We start from the raw sequence: 20,134 nt of genomic DNA on the forward strand, positions 1-20,134 counted from the left end.
TGTCAAAGCAATCCCTGGATAGAACGACTTGTAGTTCTTAAAAGATAGATTTTAGTACAAATTATAGAAATTTTATGTTAAAACCCCTCTTAATGTTTTCGTTTTATTAAAATTGGTAAAATTTTCAATCAAAAAAATTAACTAGTAGCTCACCATTGTTGATGTCAAGAATTACACAATGCTCATGGTGCATAAAATCAGTCGCACCCAAGCGCCAGCAGAGGGAGACAAAAAACACAAGTAACAAGTGGACATGACACTGCTGTCATTTTAATCTGTTTGAGCGGGGCATATGCGTTAATTGCGTCAAATATTTTAACGTGATTAATGAAAAAAATTAATTACCGCCCGTTAACGCGATAACTTTGACAGCCCTTAATATAATATAATATAATATAATGTAATATAGAGCTGTCCCGACTAGTCGACATAGTCGACGTCATCGATGACGTAAATCCGTCGACGAGCACAACATCCCGTCGACGGTTAATAAAGGGTTAAAAAAATATATGCGCGGAAAGTTCAGAATGTCAGATGCTCTGTATGCAAGCGGGGAAAGCGGCACAAAGCCAAAAAAGCGCACCAGAGTGTCCAAAACATTGACTTATTTCAAAGAAACAAAGGAGCGTACACTCTTCCGTCCTGTCTCTTCAATGCCAAGCTTGGCTGCACGTAGGCCGTGAATAAACACCTCAAGCGCCGTAACCCAGTTTGTAATTTTTTGTTTTGTTTTTCATTTTTTGTACACCAGAGGGTGCTGTCGCCTTACTAAATAATAATGTTTCATTGACAATGGGCCTATAAATGCTATTAGTATTGTTCTTAATGCTAACTGAAAGGTTTATTTCATGTTATGGTTTATTTTATGGTATAGAAAATTATATAAGGTTAAAAGGTCATAAATATATACAGTATATACAGTGATTGCACTTAAGGGAGAGATTGTTAATGATAAGGTAATAAATTAAGGTAAAGGCAATTCATATAGGCAATTCATTGATATATAAATAAGGTTTAAAAGGAAAAAGGTGAAAAGTTTTCGTTAATTTCTAATTGTGTTGTTTTATTTGTGTGCACCGTAGCTTTTACAGTGTGATTACATCAAGGATGGAATAAAAGTTGTAAACCATCAGTTTAAGAGACCATCTTTTCAATCGGGATGCTACACTAGTTAATTCTATCAGCATTTGAACTCATTGTTTATTTGTGATTTATTATTGTTATTTACGCGTTTATTTGTACTTTAATAAATAATTTAAGTGTTCCAATATGTTTTTTGTGAATTGATAAGCGTCAACAAAAATTTCATTGCTAAATTAGAAAACAAAAAACAAAAACAAAAAAAATTTTTTTTTAAATTATTAGATTAGTCGACTAATCGTAAAAATAGTCGGCTGACTAATCGGGAGAAAATTAGTCGTTTGGGACAGCCCTAATATAATATAATATAATATAATATAATATAATCAGGGGTGCACATAATTTTTTTGCCCAGGTTCTCAGAGGAGGACCTGGAGATGTGACTTGGTCCTCATTGAGCTTGAGAGCCGACCAACCTGATGCGATAAATTTATGACAAGCTCTACTTTGAGCCAATTAACTTTAATTAATTATATTAACAATTAATGATTGATTAACATCAACTGGCACAACAAAATTGCCATTACTTTGAAGTGAAATGTAAAGAAATAAAAAGCACCAATTCAAAATAAAGGGCATTATGCGGCTCTCACATTAACTCCAAGCCTTTTTAAAACTGGGATGTCCTCCTCATAAGACCTCATTGAACGTGTATGTTTAGCTTTGTAAAATGCGAGCAAAAACACGTTTGTCAGTGCATGTCGCTGTTCATTACCTTTATTCCGCCCTATTCCGCCACATGTCCATAGGGTGAGTGGGGTCCTGTTTGACATCGATAGTTTGCTTAATTGCCACATGCTCTCTGTTTTTTTCGTGCTTTTCAAAGTTTGGATGGCTGAAATTCTTTGACCCTACATAAAATGCGTTGCTCTAATCGGCGACATTGGGATTCTCACGGCACATTTTGTACCGCATTTCCGTGCGAGCATCATTCACTTCTAGCCACGGTACCTCCTGTAGCCACTTTTCAGCAAAAGTCCTTTTTTTCGGTAGCTCCGGTGACGTCTCTGTCGTCTGTCTCTTTTGACGGGGGTGGGGGAACACGGAAGTAATTACTCAGTGTGGCCTGCCTCATCGACATTTTGAGAAGTTATTTTCTCGTGTCCGCCGCAAATAGTGGTCAGCCATCGGTACGCAAAAGCGTATGGAAGCCGTTGAGGGCCAGCGCGTTTGTCTACGTCCAGTACGCATGTGCGGACCACTTATGTGCACCCCTGAATATAATATAATATAAAATAATATCATGTAATGTAATATAATGTAATAATACTGTATTAATTAAATAGATAATGACCAAATAACCATTGCTCAGTTCTTCACAGAAAAAAGCCAGGACATAAATAACTCTATTGGGAAAAAAAAAAAAAAAAAAAATTTTTTTTTTTTACAATTTTTTTTTTTTTTTTTTTTTTTTACAATTTTTTTTTTTTTTTTCTTGTTCAGGGGGCCGGACCGGGCCGTAGTTTGGGGACCCCTGCTCTAAGGTCTTTTCTTACCTCTCTGAGTACCTCTACTGAACTATTTGCGTCCTATGTAGTGGACGGCCACTCCTTAAGAGAGAAGTAACAGTGCTAAACTCTCTCCAATTGTAGAAAACTTGTCTGACTGCTGATTGATGAACATCCAGACTTTTAGAGATGGTTTTGTATCCTTTCCTAGCTTTATACAAATCGTCAATCCTTGATCGTATGTCTTCAGACAGCTCTTTTGACTGGGCCATTATGCACATCAGACAATGCTTCTCATCAAGACAATTCTTACCAGGTGTATGTTTTATAGTGGGCAGGGAAACTTTAAACCACTCATCAGTGATTGGGCACACACCTGACTTAAATTGTTTGGTAAACATTGGTTTTAATTGCTCTTTAAGTCTCCTGAAGCAGAGGGTTCACTTGTATTTTTTTCCCCCTTCTGTCATTGATTAAAATATGAAAACCTATAAATGTTTGGGTGGTTTTAGTTAAAGCAGACACTGGTTTTACATCTGCGTGATTTTGACAAAGATCAGATCGCATTTGATGGTGATTTTATGCAGAAATGTGAGAAATTTCAAAAGGTTCCGATACTTTTTCATTCCACTGTACAACCACCTGTTCCCATTTTTGACTATCCAAACAAATTATTCTTTAGTTCATTTTTGTAAGCCCTTGAAACATTACCAAAATGAGTGCTTTGATAGAAAGAGATTTCACTTTCAGATGGATTCTGCTTTGTAGCTGTGTGTTTGAGGACCATTTGCCTTGAGTAAATTTCATTGTGACAACAATAGCAATGCTCCCCGAGGCAACATTAACATTCTTGATTTGAAGAGCATCATTAGTTCCGTTTGCGTGCTTGTATTGCTTCATCAAGGTTCATTTAGCATCTCATCATCCCCGAGAATGTCATCATGCAATTCCTCAGCGATAATGTGATGTGTCTGATGTGTTTGTTTTGTGTTGTCAGGACGACGCTCGCCAACTGTTTGCCCTGTCTGCAGCTGCAGAGGAGCAGGGCGTCTTGCCGGACGACCTGTCAAATGTCATCCAGCGACTGTGGGCCGACGGCGGTGTCCAGAGCTCCTTCACGCGGGCCCGAGAGTATCAGCTCAATGATTCTGCTTCCTAGTGAGTGACCATCCATTTTCTATTGTGCTTATCCTGATTAGTCTCACAGATTTTTTAGGCTTTCTTAGCTGTATGGTCAAGAGCTTAGCTGCTATACCTGTCTGATACCATATGTTTAAGATTTAAAAAAAAAAAATATATATATATATATATATTTGTTTTAAGAACATTTGTCCTTTACTTCCACTGTCATGTGTCTCAATACGCAATCCTCAGATCTTCATTACCTCAGTGACCCCCATCTCTTAGCGCTCCATTAGTGGGAGTGTAATAACTGAGTGCTGAAGGTAATAGTGAAAGATGGCCAACGATAAAGATTGCACCGCTGTCTGAAATGTGAAGAAGAACAGGAACAAAGGGAACTTGGTTCCCTTGCATGCCCTGCATCAAGGATTAACTGCACTCATTGCTATTTAATACACAAGCCAGCGACAATATTATGATGCTTTTAGAGCTAAAGCCGTTGAGACCTGAAAACATGTCATATTTAGTAGCTAGGAACGTGGACACGTCTCGCTGTGTCTCCAATACAAGACCACAGCGAGGGAAATGATGAATCTGATGTTGGATCACAATCCCTATTAAGATATGGAAAAGGGAAGCAAAGTGACTTTGTGAATTTATTCTGAAAATGACGAGCACACCAATCTTCGACTAAGCACTAAACTTGTTATTAGCTTTTCAGCTTTTTGAAAATTTCAGTTCGCATTTTTACTTTAGCTTTTCTTTAAAAGAAAAAAATAAGAGCTATATGAATGTTATTTTGCAGTTTAAACCTGCCAACCAAAACAATGCTTATGTCACTCTTCTTTACTTAATTGGTATTTTTACACAGTACTTCTTAGAAAATTACAACATCTTGTCAGATCAGCAGTCTTTCCCATGTCTGAACTCTTTTGAGCCAACCTAATACTGACTTCTTAAATGCACAAGACCCTTTTGCAGGTGTTTTGAATTGCACATGTTCCAACTGTGTACAAAACTGAAGCTTTTCACTAGAGCTGGGAATCTTTGGGCACCTAACGGTTCGATTACGATTACGATTCAGAGGCTCCGATTCGATTATAAAACGATTATTGATGCCCCCCCCCCCTCCTTTTTTTTTTTTTTTTTTTTTTTAATGTTTTGTACATTAGTTCCAAAATTGTTCAAAAATCCTCTCAGGCTAAACCAAACTGCTATTTCAGTATCAAGTTAACATATAACAGTAAACAAATATACAAAAATAACAGTAAATAAAAAACTCCAGTCCCCATCCTGTATCAGCATCTTTAAACTACATTCAATTAATTTAATGTTGTGAATCAACTATTACAGTTGTTACAATTGCTCCCGTTATTCCATAGTTTCCCTTCTGTCTACTTTTGTCAAAGTTTTAAAACCATTTCATCATTTAAAGATAGATTCAAGACAAGATTGTGCCGATTTAGGGAGTATTTTAGATAAAAAGTTAATTAGGTTCGTTACAACAGAGCCTTCTCGAGAGGACTGCTGCTTTAAGATGGCGGCTGTTTACTTACGCTGGAAAGTCTGTCTTGCACATCTCTGTTCAATAATACATGTTCTAACACCGACGTCTGTCATTTTGCATCTAGTTCTACATATATATGATATCTACTGTAGCCGTATTTTTGTAGCAACTAGCAACTGGGCGTTGTTTGTAGCGGCTGTCAGCCACAGTCAGGTATGATTGTTTTTTGTCTAGTGGCATGAGTTGAACATGATACTGTATTTACTCTCGGTCCGTTCCTCATTGCGTCCCAATGACCCCGCTGACTGTGTTTTACTTCCGCTTTACCTGGTATAATTCAATAATCGGAATTCGAATATTTGTGAATCGTTCTCGAATCTTCCACGGCCGAATCGCGAATAATCTAAGAATCGGAAATTTCGCACGCCTCTACTTTTCACAGTACAATTGTACCTCTAGGTACAAAATTAATTCGTTCTGGAGTGGATTTCGTATCATGATTTTTCCATATAATAAACCGTGTTTTACACGTAAACCACCTAATTTGTTCCAAGCACTACTTAAAACACCACATTTTATAATAAATGTAAAACCAAATACATTTGAACCATTCAATATACCTAACCTAACCTAACCTAACCTAACCTAACCTAACCTAACCTAACCTAACCTAACCATTAATACCTGTAATGAAGTAGACTATAGAACGTAATGCCCACCAAAAAATAAAGAAAATACAAAAATGTGGAACCTTACCTTTCAAATGGGCTGATAGTTTTCATTTGGCACAAGCAGCTTAGAGCACATGGTCACATGGTGCTTTAGACTTCCGCACTTGAAGAATGCATTTATGCACGTGAAGAATGCATTTACGCACCCAAAGAACTCATTCACGCACATGAAGTCATGTAGCTGAATGAATGAGAAAGAGAAAGAAAAATACGGCTTCAAGCCGATGTGTGCTTTTTGATGCTTGTAACACATCTACAGAGGCAGTGCCAGTATGTACCATTTTTGTATTGTTTTTTTGTGTGTTTTCATTAGCAATCGGATACTTTAAGCGAGTTATGTAGTTGTTTTGGACGATGTGCAAACGCTAGCTAATGCATGCTAACCGTTTGTATCGGTGTTATCGCCGTATTAGCAGCTAATTACAATCGTGGATTTACATTGGTGTTTATATGTCTGTCGTTGAAGACGAGATTTATTTCATTTTTTTTGTTAGTTTCATTCTGCAAAGCAGTGATGTCAAGAACAGTTCCAAAAAGGCAGCAAAACACACGAATCTGACATACATTCTTCCTTATACTGAGTACTAACATTTTAGCCAGGACAGTAGATGCGCGTTCATAGCGCGACTTAAAATTTTCTGCGAGTGGGAATTACTTATCTTCTATACTACGCATTATCTTTAATAAGATGTGAAGCAAAAAAAGCGTTGAAAAACATTTCGTAAATGAATTTTTCGTGTCCTGGAGCTCTTTTATCTTGAGGTCCCACTGTACAGTGGTACCTCGACATACGATGGCTTCGACACCATCTTTTCGACCTTTGACATAAAAATTTGACTCGCCATTTGTGTCTACATCCGACGACATGCTCGAAATATGACTATGACAGCGCCGCAGTTTGTTTTCCCGCAAGACGGATGCACGGTGGATTACGTTGTGTGAGAAATCAACATGGGTTCCAAGAATGTTGGTTCGGGTGGTGGAAAAAAAAGAAAAGGGTAAGGCTTACCATTGAAATGAAGATGCAAAATATAGAAAAATATGAGCGTGGTGTGCGTGTCCATTAACTGGCTTGACAATACGGCCGTAGAATGTCTAGGATCTCGACGGTCCTCCTCCAACCTTCGTTTGGCAGTCTTTATAATTCAAGGTGACTATTATTACTGGGGTAACATCGCAAAAAAAATCGCTAGCTTCGTCAGGGTTTTAATAATTTATTTCAGAACTTGTGCGACACAACATGCCATTGCCTACTGTCCGCAGCAGCTGAACATGAAAAGTGAAAGTAAGAAGTCCTCTCTTACTCTGTCAAGTCGGCCACGCGGTGCGTTAGGTACACCACGCAAAACACATCCGCCACATTAGAACCTGATTCGTTAGATTATTACAGGTACTATTATTATATTCCGATTTTTATTCATAATTTATTTGTTTTGCTCTGTGTAATTGCTATCTGCAATAGTACTAGCAGCATTTATTAAGGATTTAGTGTAGGTTTTTGAGCTGTGGAACGAATTAATGGAATTAGAATGTATTTTTATGGGAAAATTCTGCTCGACATATGACCATTTCGACTTACAAACCATGTCCTGGAACGAGTTAACTTCGTATGTAGAGGTGCCACTGTATTCTAATTTTCTTAGTTTGTGGATTTGTGGTTTTAAATAGCTGGAAAACCTTAATCACCAAAGTTACAACAAGGAACTAATTGAGATGTTTCAGTTGCGTGTAATGGCTCAATAAAATTTTTTGGTTTTGTCTTTTATGTTAAATTGCCAAAATAAAGCTTTTTTCTTGATATGCTAATTTTGGGGGTATTACTGTATGTTAGCACTACATTTGAATATTAAGAAAGACTTAATCTCAGTAAGTCAAAGAAAGAGTCAACACATGCAGAAGTAATTCAACATTATATTTTGTAATCATTTTAGTGCCAGAAAACCCAAATTGGTCTTAAATGGGCTTCTTGAAAATCATTTTTCAATGTGTTTATGTGTGGCGTTACCTTTCTCAATATATCCACTTAAAAAAAATCTGTAAGTGAGCTTGTATAATATGAGCTGCACCAGTGCACAAAGCAAGGTCCATAAAGACATGTTTGGAAGTGGATTTTTTTTTTTTTTTTTTTTTTTGTAAGAGAACTTTGCACCAGAACACCATCAAACATCAGTGGACAAACATTCCCACAGATATAGGCCAAGGCATGTCACAACATGCTTACTGTTGGAAAGTAATTCCCATAGACATACTATTTTTTTCAATTAAAATCTTCCTAGAAGATTGGAAGCTGATATACTGTAGCTACAAATACTATATACTGTATAGTAGTCACGTTTTGTAGATTAAATGTTCCAATACAATAAACCTGCCACTAAAGTGTTACACACATTTTTACCAGTAACAGAGTCTGAATATGTTAAAACTGAAAAAATTGTGACATGGTTCAATTAAAATATGATTCTTACATCAAATAAACGTATATCTGAAATATTTAGAATCAAGCATTTTCTATAAGATGAACTGAAAATGTTGTATTGTTCTTAAAGTTACATACAGCTTAACTGTATGTTCATTTGCACCTTCTTTTTCTTGGTGTCTCTTCAACTTTTATAGGGCAAATAACTATTTTTGGTAATTTAAGAAACTTAGCCGCATAAAGACCACATTTATGGTCATGCTCGCACAATGTTAACATTTGGTGTAATAAATACAGTAAGGCCAACATGACCCAAAATGTAATGTCCACATATGTGGGCGCTAGGTCTCAATTATATTTAAATGATTATAATTGACTATAAATTCATTTGAAAGGAAATATATTTCATTAATGTCTCTCATGAAATGTGTCAATTAATTGTTATTATTAAAATATCTATTCATTTAATTTGTATTATATTTTGGTAAATAAAAAATGGCCTAGGCAAGGCAAATTAATCGGTATTCTTGACATCGGCAATTGGCAAGAAACAATTAAAACCAAAAAGATCTATTTATATGAAAATATATATGAAAGTCAATCAACAAGACACAGATGGACACAAAATCAATTAAAATGGGAAAGAGCACAAGTCACCTATTGCAGATTTGAACAGCACCCATTGCAGTCAAAAATTACTTTACAGACATAACCAGTAGCCGGTGCTGCTCCCATGCAAGATGCTTTCATGCCCATTGGGAGCAATTTACAATTCAGTGTCTTGCCCAAGGACACTTCAACAGGGGGGCATATCTTTTTTTTAAATGATGTGGCAATTCATCATAATTACAATTATTAGGAATATAATTAAAAAATTGTTTACCATTTTATCACATCTGTTTTAGGAAGTAGAATTTGGCTTACGAGCCCAAATATTTGTGCACTCCAGCATTCAGCATTTATTTGGGAGCTATTGATTATGCAATCCTGCGATTGCGTCATGACTTGAGACCTGATTGTTTGGTTGTCGGTGTTCTGCCACAGTTGCTGCCCAGCCAGCATGAGCAACATTGTTTTTCTCAGGCTTGTGTGAGGGACCACACAAGTTTTTTAACCTGTCAAACCTTTCCTCTAATGCAGGACTTGACTGTCTTCATCCGATGAATATTGAACCTCCTTTTTATGCACTTTCTTATCCCAGCTATTTGAATGACTTGGAGAGGATAGCCAAGCCTGATTACATCCCTACACAGCAAGATGTGCTGCGAACCCGAGTGAAGACCACAGGCATTGTGGAAACACACTTCACCTTTAAAGACCTGCACTTCAAGTAAGCCTCTATACACCACACCATACCCTTATGTTGCAATTCATTTAATCTGCATACTCTCCTTCATGCACCCAGGAGGATTGCCCCACTAACAAAATAATGCAGCGGTGTGTGACAGTGCTGACAATACATTACTGCCTTTGGTAAAGATCATGTGCTTAACAAGCACAAAGGGATATTTCCCCAGTGTTAAATATTGGAGTTGGCCAGGCTGCTTATTAAACAGTTCTTTTCACTCTTGTACACTATCATCACTGAGGCTAAAAAAAAACAAAAGCCCTTATTCCTATTTTGGTCCAAAATATAAAACACATCATATAAAACATGAATGTGCAACATCACCTCCGTGAAGTTGGCCCCCCTACAGATGCAAAGTTATATCAAAATGATGTCAATTGTTTGTGCTGTAAAAAGTTTAGTTCATGCTGCTCTCGTTTTTAAGATATGTACAATTCTTTTATAGGTCAATCTGAGGTCAACCAGCCCCCATTTTGATTAAAAATGGCTAACAATGATCTCAATCGTTTATGTTTCGCTTGTGCTGGTTTGTGCTGTAAATAGTTTCATTTTTGCTGCTATTGTTTTTTAGATATTGAGATATTAATTTTGCCTGATGACGTCACGCAGCCCCCCATTTATTGCAAAATGGACCCAAAATGATGCCATTTGTTTATGCTATGTTGGTGTTCGTTTGTGCTGTAAAAAATGTGTTTGTGCTGTTATTGTTTTATAGATATTGAGATATTAATTTCGAGTGATGACGTCACTCGCAGCCCCGCCGTCGTGGCTGACGGAGCATACCAACTCTCTCAATAAGAGAGGGGTGTCCCAACAACTAACGTAACTGTAGCACAAACGAATGGCACCTCTTAGGGTTCAATTTGCAGTAAATGGGGGGCTGCGAGTCACGTCATCACTCGAAATTAATATCTCAAGCCCCCCATTTACTGCAAAATGGACCTGAAGGGGTGCCATTTGTTTGTGCTATGTATACGCTAGTTGTTAGGACACTCCTCTGTTAGCATTTGAGAGAGTTGGTACGTTCCATCAGCCAATGGAGCTGCGAGTGACGTCATCACTTGAAATTAATATCTCAATATCTATAAAACAATAGCAGTGCAAGTAGATTTTTTACAGCACAAACGTAGCATTTCGGGTCCCTTTTGCAATAAATGGGAAGCTACGTGACGTAATCACTCGAAATTGATGTCTCAATATCTCAAAGACGATAGCAGCAAAAAACAAAGATTTTTACAGTACAAACGAATGAGACGATTTTTAGCCATTTATAATCAAAATGGGGTGCTGGTTGGCCTCAGATTGACCTACAAAATAATAGTTAATATCTCAAAAACGACATCAGCACAAACATTTTTTTTAAGCACAAACCTAGCACAAATGAACGACAAAATTTTTATATAAATTTGCATCTGACGGGGGGGCCAACTTCACGGAGGTTGCGACATCAAATCAGCAACAATATAACTGATACTAAAAGCAGAAAACTTAAAACATTGAACTTCAGAACCTCTTTTAGTTTGGCCGTCTGGTGGAATGGGTGTGTCGATGTTAACCGTTTGGGCGTTGAAAGTCAGATCTGTGCAAGCTTCACTATTTTACGATTCCAAAATGCTTAATGATCCCGCCCAAAATAAAATATTAAATCCTTTGATGCCAACATACATATATGATAGGGCTGAACGATATTGGAAAAAACTGACATTGGGACTTTTTGGGGGGGTTTGCGATGTACTGCATATTAAAACTAGAAGAATTTGGACATGTTTTCGAAGACTTTGGTTGACTCACCGTGACCATATGGTATTCATATAATACCATTTTACTCTAGGCTAACGGGGTTAATTAGTGAATGATGAATATTGCTATATACAAAAGGCAGGTAGGTAGTAACGAATTACATCTACTCCATTACATTTACTTGAGTAACTTTTTGGAAAAAAAATGTACTTTTTACTTGAGTAGATTTGTGAAGAAGAAACGCTACTCTTACTCCCCTACTTTGGGTTACACTGGAGTCATTACATTTTTCCTCTTTCCTCATGATGACTTTATTTTTGTCGGAGATGCCAACAGTAGCTCCACCAGTTTCACCAATGAGATGTCACAACAATAATCACATGACTCCATATGCCAATAAGACTCAAGCTTGCCGTTCTTCTATCACGCCAGCCTGTTCAATCACGTCGTCTTTAAAGCACCATTAAAAATTTGGTATTTGCTGTGTGTGCGGAGAAAAAAAATACCATATTAAAAAAAAAAAACATACTAATAATACAAATCAAACATTGTAAGCAGTTACTCACAATGTTACTCATTACTTGAGTCTTCTTTTCACCAGATACTTTTTTACTTGTACTTTAGTACATTTTTTGGATGACTACCTTAACTTTTGTAATATTGTTTTGAAGTAAAGCAACTCTTACTTGAGTATAACTATTGGCTACTCTACCCAGCCCTGATAAAAGGGATCCAGGAGGCCATGCTTCTGCAGACTTTCTTCTTTTATGAAGCAAAAAAGAAAACAAAAAAACAATTGCACGTACTGTGATAGGACTATTGTATTGTACATGCGCACATTGCGATGGCGATGTTCAAACGATATATTGTGCAGGCCTATTATACGGCACATCAGGCTGGAGATCAATGTTGTGGGTCAGTCATCCAGAGGTGAGGGAGATGGAAAAAATAAAAACGACTGGGAACCAGTGAAAGGAGGCAGTCTCCTGGTGACGAGCAAGCCAACCAAAGTGGCACCCCGGCAACGGTCTGAGGGAGTGGGAATCACGAAAACTAGACTGGTGGCAATATTGCCAGAATATATTGGTGTACATAATGTTGTATAAACCCATGTATTTCATCAGCGCACTGCAGACAGGAGAACACCAACGAGTGCTTTCTGTGTGTAATTATTAAGCATCATAATTCTGTCTGGATGTCTTTTTTTTAGTGCGAGAACATAAAGCAGGTCCATTCAATTTTAGTGTTTATCTTGGCTGAGGCACTGTAAGGAGAAATGCACACACACAAGTGTGAAGAGATTGAGCCACTATATATGAAGCCTTTTAAAATGTGTCAGTGATATAATGAGCTGTGCTTACTCAGCCCGGAGCATGTCTCTAACGAACAAACTCCGCCCATGAAAATTGCTTACCTTGACCAACGTTGTGTCATCAAACATCATCGCTGTCCTCACGCCACCTTTAGCAACTGGAAAAACTCCGCATGAACACCCTGCACGCACGCAGCTTCATGAATAAGTCAAATGGGTTTAAAAACTTAGTGCCATAGCCTCTTTCAGGGCTCTGTTTTTCCAAAGCAGCTGCTCACAGAAATCACTGAGAGGACCAGGATGTGTTGACAAGTCTGTAGATGGAAACATGGAAGCCATGTTCATCCTGTTTTCCCTCCACGACACTTAAAGCTTTTTAACCTGTATTGTGTGTTTGCAGGATGTTTGATGTTGGAGGCCAGCGTTCAGAAAGGAAGAAGTGGATCCACTGTTTTGAGGGCGTTACAGCCATCATCTTTTGTGTGGCCATGAGCGCTTACGATCTCGTCCTTGCTGAAGATGAGGAGATGGTGAGTTTGCAACTTCTCGGAAGCCTGTAACCGTTAGTATTATTATTCCTAGTGGGAAATAGAATTCTACTAGAACCTCAGCGGTCAAACAAAATAAGTTCACAAAATTAGTATAAAAGATCTTTGGTTGAGATTGAAGAGGGGGGTGACATATTTTCACTTTACATGGATGTTTACAGTAGAAATATCTGTAAGTACTTTAAAATAATTTGTACAGTAAACAGTTGCTTTCCAAATTATACTTAATTTTCCTGACTAAAACAATAATGCTTTAAGAAGCGGTTTTTCGTCCTATTACTTTTAATCATTTCTAAAAAATGTCTTTCATTTTGAGCCTTTAAGCATGATTACAAGCACTCTCTTGAGCCCTTTTCACACATGCCGAAACAACGTAAAAATCCTGGGATTTCAACTGGCAGCCCTTGTATGTGAAAGCAATTTCCCGAGTCGACTGACACGGAGATTATGCGGACATTTCACGGTTCGCGAAAGTCCCGGGACGAGGCTTATGTGAAAGCAAGCGTAAAATTCCCGGGTCACAGCACGATGGCTGATGACGTAAATATAATGGCGGGCCGTTCGTCACTTCCTCTATCTTCGCAGTAAGACGAAAAGCTGTAAACAAACGTCACAATTATAGACATAGCAAGCTGGAAATAGCTAAATTAATCTGAAAACATAATGAAATTGAATTGCTACTGGATCGTAGAGCCAAGGGAGAGAGAGTCCATCGTCCATCTTTGGAAATGTGTGGTTTATTATGTTGCCAATGTTAGGGTCTGCAACTTCGGTAACAAGGTTGTACCACAAAGTATAACACAACGGAGGGATGCGTTCAAAGCAGGGGTCGCCTTAACCGAATATTTTCCGTCGTTGACCGATTTTTTTAAAACGGTGACGGAAAAAACAAGTCATTTTGACAGGTTGCAATTCACACCCCAGACCACAGGGTGGCGAGTGAGCATATTAATTAGCTATTGTCTTTCTTGATGCATGACGTCATTGGCCTTACTCTGAAAAATGTCAAGGCAACTGAGTGTCTGAAGTTTCTTCAAAAAGCCCCAAAACGACGATGATGTTGATAAAAGAGGTGAAAAAACAGGGACTGCACAAGCGGGCACGCAATTCAAGTCCATGCGCACCAGGAGGAAGGTGTAAGACTCCGTTCAGGCCACAGCAGGTGAACTGTTAATTTCATTGTTCCATAATGTAGCCTACCTACTGGGGCCACAGTCAGCTGTTTTTGTCAGTGCGGAGAAAAAGTTACATATTCATCTGCTTGATGTGTGATGGCACGGTGTGGATTCTCTGTTAAGCTTGTTCGGACAGAATATTAATTTAAAATGAATGAAAACTAAATACTATTGAGTATGTTGAAGCGGTATGCAATGTTAAGAGTCTTGTTAGCTCGAATTGCTGTGTCCAGCCGCTGTAGCTCTGCTGCTCTCTGTGAACTCTCTATTCAAACCGGAACGCGCGCGGCTCTTAAGTGTCTCTGTCACGTGACTGTGTCGTAGCCGGTAACGCGCTCGGCCAAATGGACACACAAGTACGGAAGGTGAATTATGCCAAACAAAGGGTCACCACAATGTCATCATCATTTTAAAAATGTAAGTGACGGGTAAAAATAGATTATGACCGGATTTTTATGACCCTGTCAGTCAAAATGACAGACAACGAAAAGGTCTAGCGCATCCTCTGGTTCAAAGGTTTAATAAATACAAAAATACACCCGATTGCAGAAACGGGGGAATAACACAGTGGGTCGGTGACAGTAGGTTGACAGGGATCAATAATACTAACCTAAGCTGTTGGCAGAGAGCTGATAAGACAACACAACAAATACACTCAAATACCAGCACAATGAAAGGGATTTCAAAACAAGGGTGGCAGAGGTGGCGAATGGCGCACAGCAAGTTAATACCTCAGCACCCTTCTCTTGGATGGCATGGGCTTAAATACAGTCTTGATGAGCTTGAATTGGCTGCAGTTTTGACCCCGAGATCGCTCCCACAACTGGCTCTGTAACAAAACATGATTTGACCAACATTTTCACAGCCGATGCCGACCAAAAATGATGTAATGTCCGGGTTATAAAATCGCGCTAGCAGCCCTCCCCGCACAGAGAGCGCCAGTGGGCAACACGGGACAAGCCTATGAAAGTGTCCAACCCGTGTCATTGCCGGGATGTCTCTACATGCGTGAAAGCAATGATGCCAGTAAATCCTGCGTCACCTTACACAGGAATTTTCCAGGATATGTTTGTGAAAGGGGCTTTGGTAACGTAACTTGTCACCCTTTGTGTGCGTCCCATCCAGAACCGCATGCACGAGAGCATGAAGCTATTTGACTCAATCTGCAACAACAAGTGGTTCACAGAGACATCCATCATCCTCTTCCTCAACAAGAAGGACTTGTTTCAGGAGAAAATCACCCAAAGCCCGCTGACTATCTGTTTCCCTGAGTACACAGGTAGGAGAATGACACACCGGCACTGACGACATCAAGTATGCCTGCAAAAGGTCTACTTAATTAGGGCTGCAGCTATCGATTATTTAAGTAATCTATTAATCTATTGATTAATTAGTTCAAGTAATCAGATTCTGAACATTTAATGCCTTGCAGAAGGAATTTTAGGAGATGTAAACTGAAAAAAAACAAGCGTTTTTGCTTGCAACAACAAATATTTTGACTTGCTAAGATTCCACTTTCTAAAGAGCATTAAATGTGAATACAAGATAGAATTCCTGAGTGTTTCTTCAAACTATGCAGAACTGCCATTTTATTTCACAAGAGCAATCAATACATTTAAAACCAAATTAAAATACCTGATCTTAGCCTTAAATGGTATAAAAAAAATATTAAAAAATAAGGATCTAAGTAAAACAAAAGAAAAATTGGCTAACTTGCATAGCAAAAGGTTAAATGCTATAAAATGCTAACTTATATTATTTTTTATTAACGTTTTTAACAAATCATTCAAACACATATTTCCACAAAAAAATCTAAAAATACTTCTTAACTAAATTATGAATGCATTAACAAACATAATAGCTCAAACAAAAACTTACCTTATGTTTGTCTTTACAGGAGAGCAGTAGGATTCAGCCGTTAGACGTTATGTCATTAGAGGGTCGCCCAAATCAGTAAAACTAAATGCAAACACTTTCAAAACAAACCATTACAATGCCACTCTAATTAAACAAATCCTCAAGCAGAAAATTTTTATTCGAAGCTTTTTTCTTATCGAATTACTGAAGTTAATTGATTAATCGTTGCAGCACTATTCTCAATATTTGACTTAGCTGCAGGATATAGAAAAATGATTAGAAATAGCTCACAACAATATACTAGGGATGTCCCCGATCTGACACATCGGCAATCGGGCGCGATCATGTCATTTATAGGGGATCGGAATCGAGTACGAAAGATTGGGTTTTTTAAATATTTATTTTTAAGTATTAACTCATTGGCTCCCATTGACGGCGACAGACTTGAAATCCATTTTGATTGGGAGGGCTGGCAGTGATCATTTGCGGGTAGTTGAATAATTAATTATTGGCATGTTAAAAAAATAATCAATTATTTACACGTGTAAAAAAAACTTATCTATGTCAAGGGGAATTGTCGTGAATGTCGTTATTAACGCGTTTTATATAGGGCTGCAGCTATCGGATATTTACTAGTCAATTAGCCTATCACGTAGTTAGTTCGAATGATCGAGTAATCTGATTAGGAACATATAATGCTTTGCAGAATAAATTTTAGGAGGTGGTAAAACAAAGTCTTGCTAAGATTGCACTTTCAAAATATCATTACATGCGAACACAAAATAAAATTTCAGAGTGTTTCTTCAAACTGCAGAATTGAATTTAAAAAAAAACATTAAAATACATGAGCTTAGCCTCAAACGGTATTAAAAAATGAATAAAGTAGGATCTAAGTACAAGAGTAATTGGCTAGCTTGCATAGCAAACGTCTGCTAGCTTGAATGCTTTGTTTTTTTAGACAATAATCTTTCAAACACATCTTCCCAAAAAAAAAAAAAAAAGAGGCTAAATATACCTATGAACTAAATTATATAAACACATATTATGTTGGTCTTAACGGGGAGCAGCTGGATTCAGCCATGTTAAATGAGTTATGGCATAATCACTGTTGCCACTAGAGGGCTGTGTATCTACCCATATCAATAAAACTAAATGCAAACACTTTCAAAATAAACCATTATAATGCCACTCTAATTAAATATTCAAAGCAGCAAAATTTGATTCGAAGCCTTTTTCTGATCAAATTACGCGAGTTAATCAATTAATCGTAGCAGCCCTAGTTTTATATATACAACTGAAACAAAAAGGAAATGTCCAGCAACAAGCACAAAGGTGGAAAAAGAAAAATCACAACTAAAATGGCTTATCATAATGGATGACCAACTTTATTGTCAATATTATTTTATTTATGTAAAATCAATTACTTAATCATAATATGTTTGCAACCTTATTTTGTGTTGTACAACTGATTTGCCTCTTCCCCAACCCTTAAAAAAAGGGATTTGTGGATTTTTTCCCCCGCTTCGTTGAAATCACTGCTGAACTAATAACCCTTGAAATACCTTTAATGTTGGACTAGCTTGTTCAAATTGAGGGGAAAAAGACATTTGGGTGTACTTTTTCCCCACCTTAATAGACAAGTTTCCTGAGCAAAACATGGGCGGCGCCATTTTTGATCATTTCTGCTCCAAACTTCCGGTTTAGACAGAACATGAAGTGACGTTGAAGTAGGTGGGTTGACAGAGTTAAAACTGCGAAATCAATCCACGGAATCTCCAAAAATGGAATCAGCATGACGTAGATGAGACTCAGAGACTTTCTGTGCTGTGCATGAACTCCTGGAAGCGCCTATATATACGGTTGGAAGTGGAATGTTTTGATCAGCGATCAGCTAGTAGCTACGATGCGCCAGTGTGGATCTACCTCGCCATAAACCTTAAATCGAAACCAGCTGCAGACATTAAGTTAAGGACGTGCTTTAAACCTAAGGTTCTACCTTAAAGATTGTATGTTTGTTCTTATCACGTCGTTGATCATTCGTGGACAAAATTATAACAACGTGTGCAGCCTGTGTTAATGTGAGTTGTAGATAGACACACTGGCCACTTGAGTGACCAATATGAGGTGAATAACAAATAATACAAATACAAATAATATTACAGTTGCCAAGTGCAGATGAGCTGACACGGATTTTGTTGTTACAAGGAAATACTACAAAGTATGTACATATAAAAAATAAGGGTGTAACGGTACACGTGTTTGTATTGAACCGTTTCAGTACGTGGTGCTCGGTTCGGAATGGAGGCGTACCGAACGAGTTTCTGGCGTAATGTAACCCTTACTTTTTGAGTTTGTGAGTCGATCGGGTTACAGTTTCTTTATGTGGATTATATTTACTCCGTCTTCTCTACTATAATGTATATATACAACATGGTAGTAGAGCATAACCCAGAAACGTCAACGGCGTGACAACGTGGCCGCCGCGAGAACGCAGTGAAACGCGGGCATTAAAGTCAATCAGCCAAGGCACACCAGTCGCAGTGCGGCCGCTTGTTAGACGCGTCCCAGAAGCGGCTCAACACAACGCACGCGAAAAGAACGGTAGAGTTTATTATTTAACGCAAGACGCGACCCTCCTGCGGCAATACTACTACCGGTAGCTAGGATCGGGCAGACCGGAAGTCCCTCGTGTAAAAATACGGTGGATCCGGTCGATTTTCAAACTCATGTGCAATCGTAACCCACTTTTTGAGTCCATCAGATCTCTTGAGTGGTAGATCGGGGCACAGCTGACTTGTCTTTGCTGATTTACTGCTGTCTTCTCTGTTCTTATAATAACCAACACGGCCCCGGGTTCAATACAAAACCCTCATACCACAACAAAACAAGTGGGAACTAATATTCACTTAGGAACTAAAGTCATAAAAAATCAAATATACAATATAAATGAGTAATACATCACATTTGTAAAATATAAACACATAATAAAATAAATAATAGCCCATTTAAATAAAATAAATTGAAATGAGCTAAAACACCTGTAATTTATTAGAATAATACACAGATCCTGCTTACACAATTAAATTTATTAATTTTTGTGTGACGCTTTAATTTGAGAAAATCCACCAATAAAGCTTTTGAAAACCTTTCATAAGAAGAAAAAAAATGATTCATTGAGGCATTTCATTTGTAAAATGCATGTTAAAATCTATGTCATTGGGATTGCTTTTCTCTTTAGAACCGGACTTTTTTTTTCTTCTTTCTTTCAGAAAGAAAGCTGACCAATACGCGGGGTCTGTAAGGCAAATTGTTGTTCGATTATCTTTAAATACCTGCTACTTTTTGAGCAGAATTCTAGTTTTGTATAGGCTAATGTTCCTATTGTTAAAAGGTGTGTAATAAACAACTAGCACATTTACATTTTGCAGTTTTCTTCTTACTGTACCGAAAATGAACCGAACCGTGACCTCAAAACCGAGGTACGTAGCGAACCGAAATTTTTGTGTACCGTTACACCCCTAATAAACAAAAATAGTATGTTTTCTTTTTTACTGCAGTTATTCATCATAATAAAACATTTGGGCAATATGATTCCATTTTTGTTTTATTTTAAATGATTGGTGCATGTGCGAAATAGGTCAATAAATTACAATTAATAATTTTTTTTGAAAAATATTAGCGAAGGTGGAGCATAAGTCGAGCCTTCCATCATCAAAGTAGAATGCACGTAGTGTCTATATATGTCTATCGACGTACAGTAAGTGTTGTTGTGAGGCACATCGAATGGTCA

At 37.8% G+C, this 20,134-nt stretch overlaps 1 protein-coding gene across 1 annotated transcript in view; it reads left to right on the top strand.

The window, feature by feature from the left end:
- Positions 1 to 20,134, top strand: part of LOC130921249 (guanine nucleotide-binding protein G(i) subunit alpha-2-like) — a 117,004-nt gene that overhangs the window by 94,333 nt on the left and 2,537 nt on the right. The window contains exons 4-7 of the mRNA XM_057844899.1: positions 3,586 to 3,746; positions 9,566 to 9,694; positions 13,165 to 13,294; positions 15,613 to 15,766. Coding sequence (XP_057700882.1) covers positions 3,586 to 3,746; positions 9,566 to 9,694; positions 13,165 to 13,294; positions 15,613 to 15,766 — 574 coding nt within the window. The remainder of the gene's footprint in view (positions 1 to 3,585; positions 3,747 to 9,565; positions 9,695 to 13,164; positions 13,295 to 15,612; positions 15,767 to 20,134) is intronic.

This window comes from Corythoichthys intestinalis, chromosome 9 (assembly GCF_030265065.1).
Source record: "Corythoichthys intestinalis isolate RoL2023-P3 chromosome 9, ASM3026506v1, whole genome shotgun sequence".
Taxonomy (NCBI): Eukaryota; Metazoa; Chordata; class Actinopteri; order Syngnathiformes; family Syngnathidae; genus Corythoichthys; species Corythoichthys intestinalis.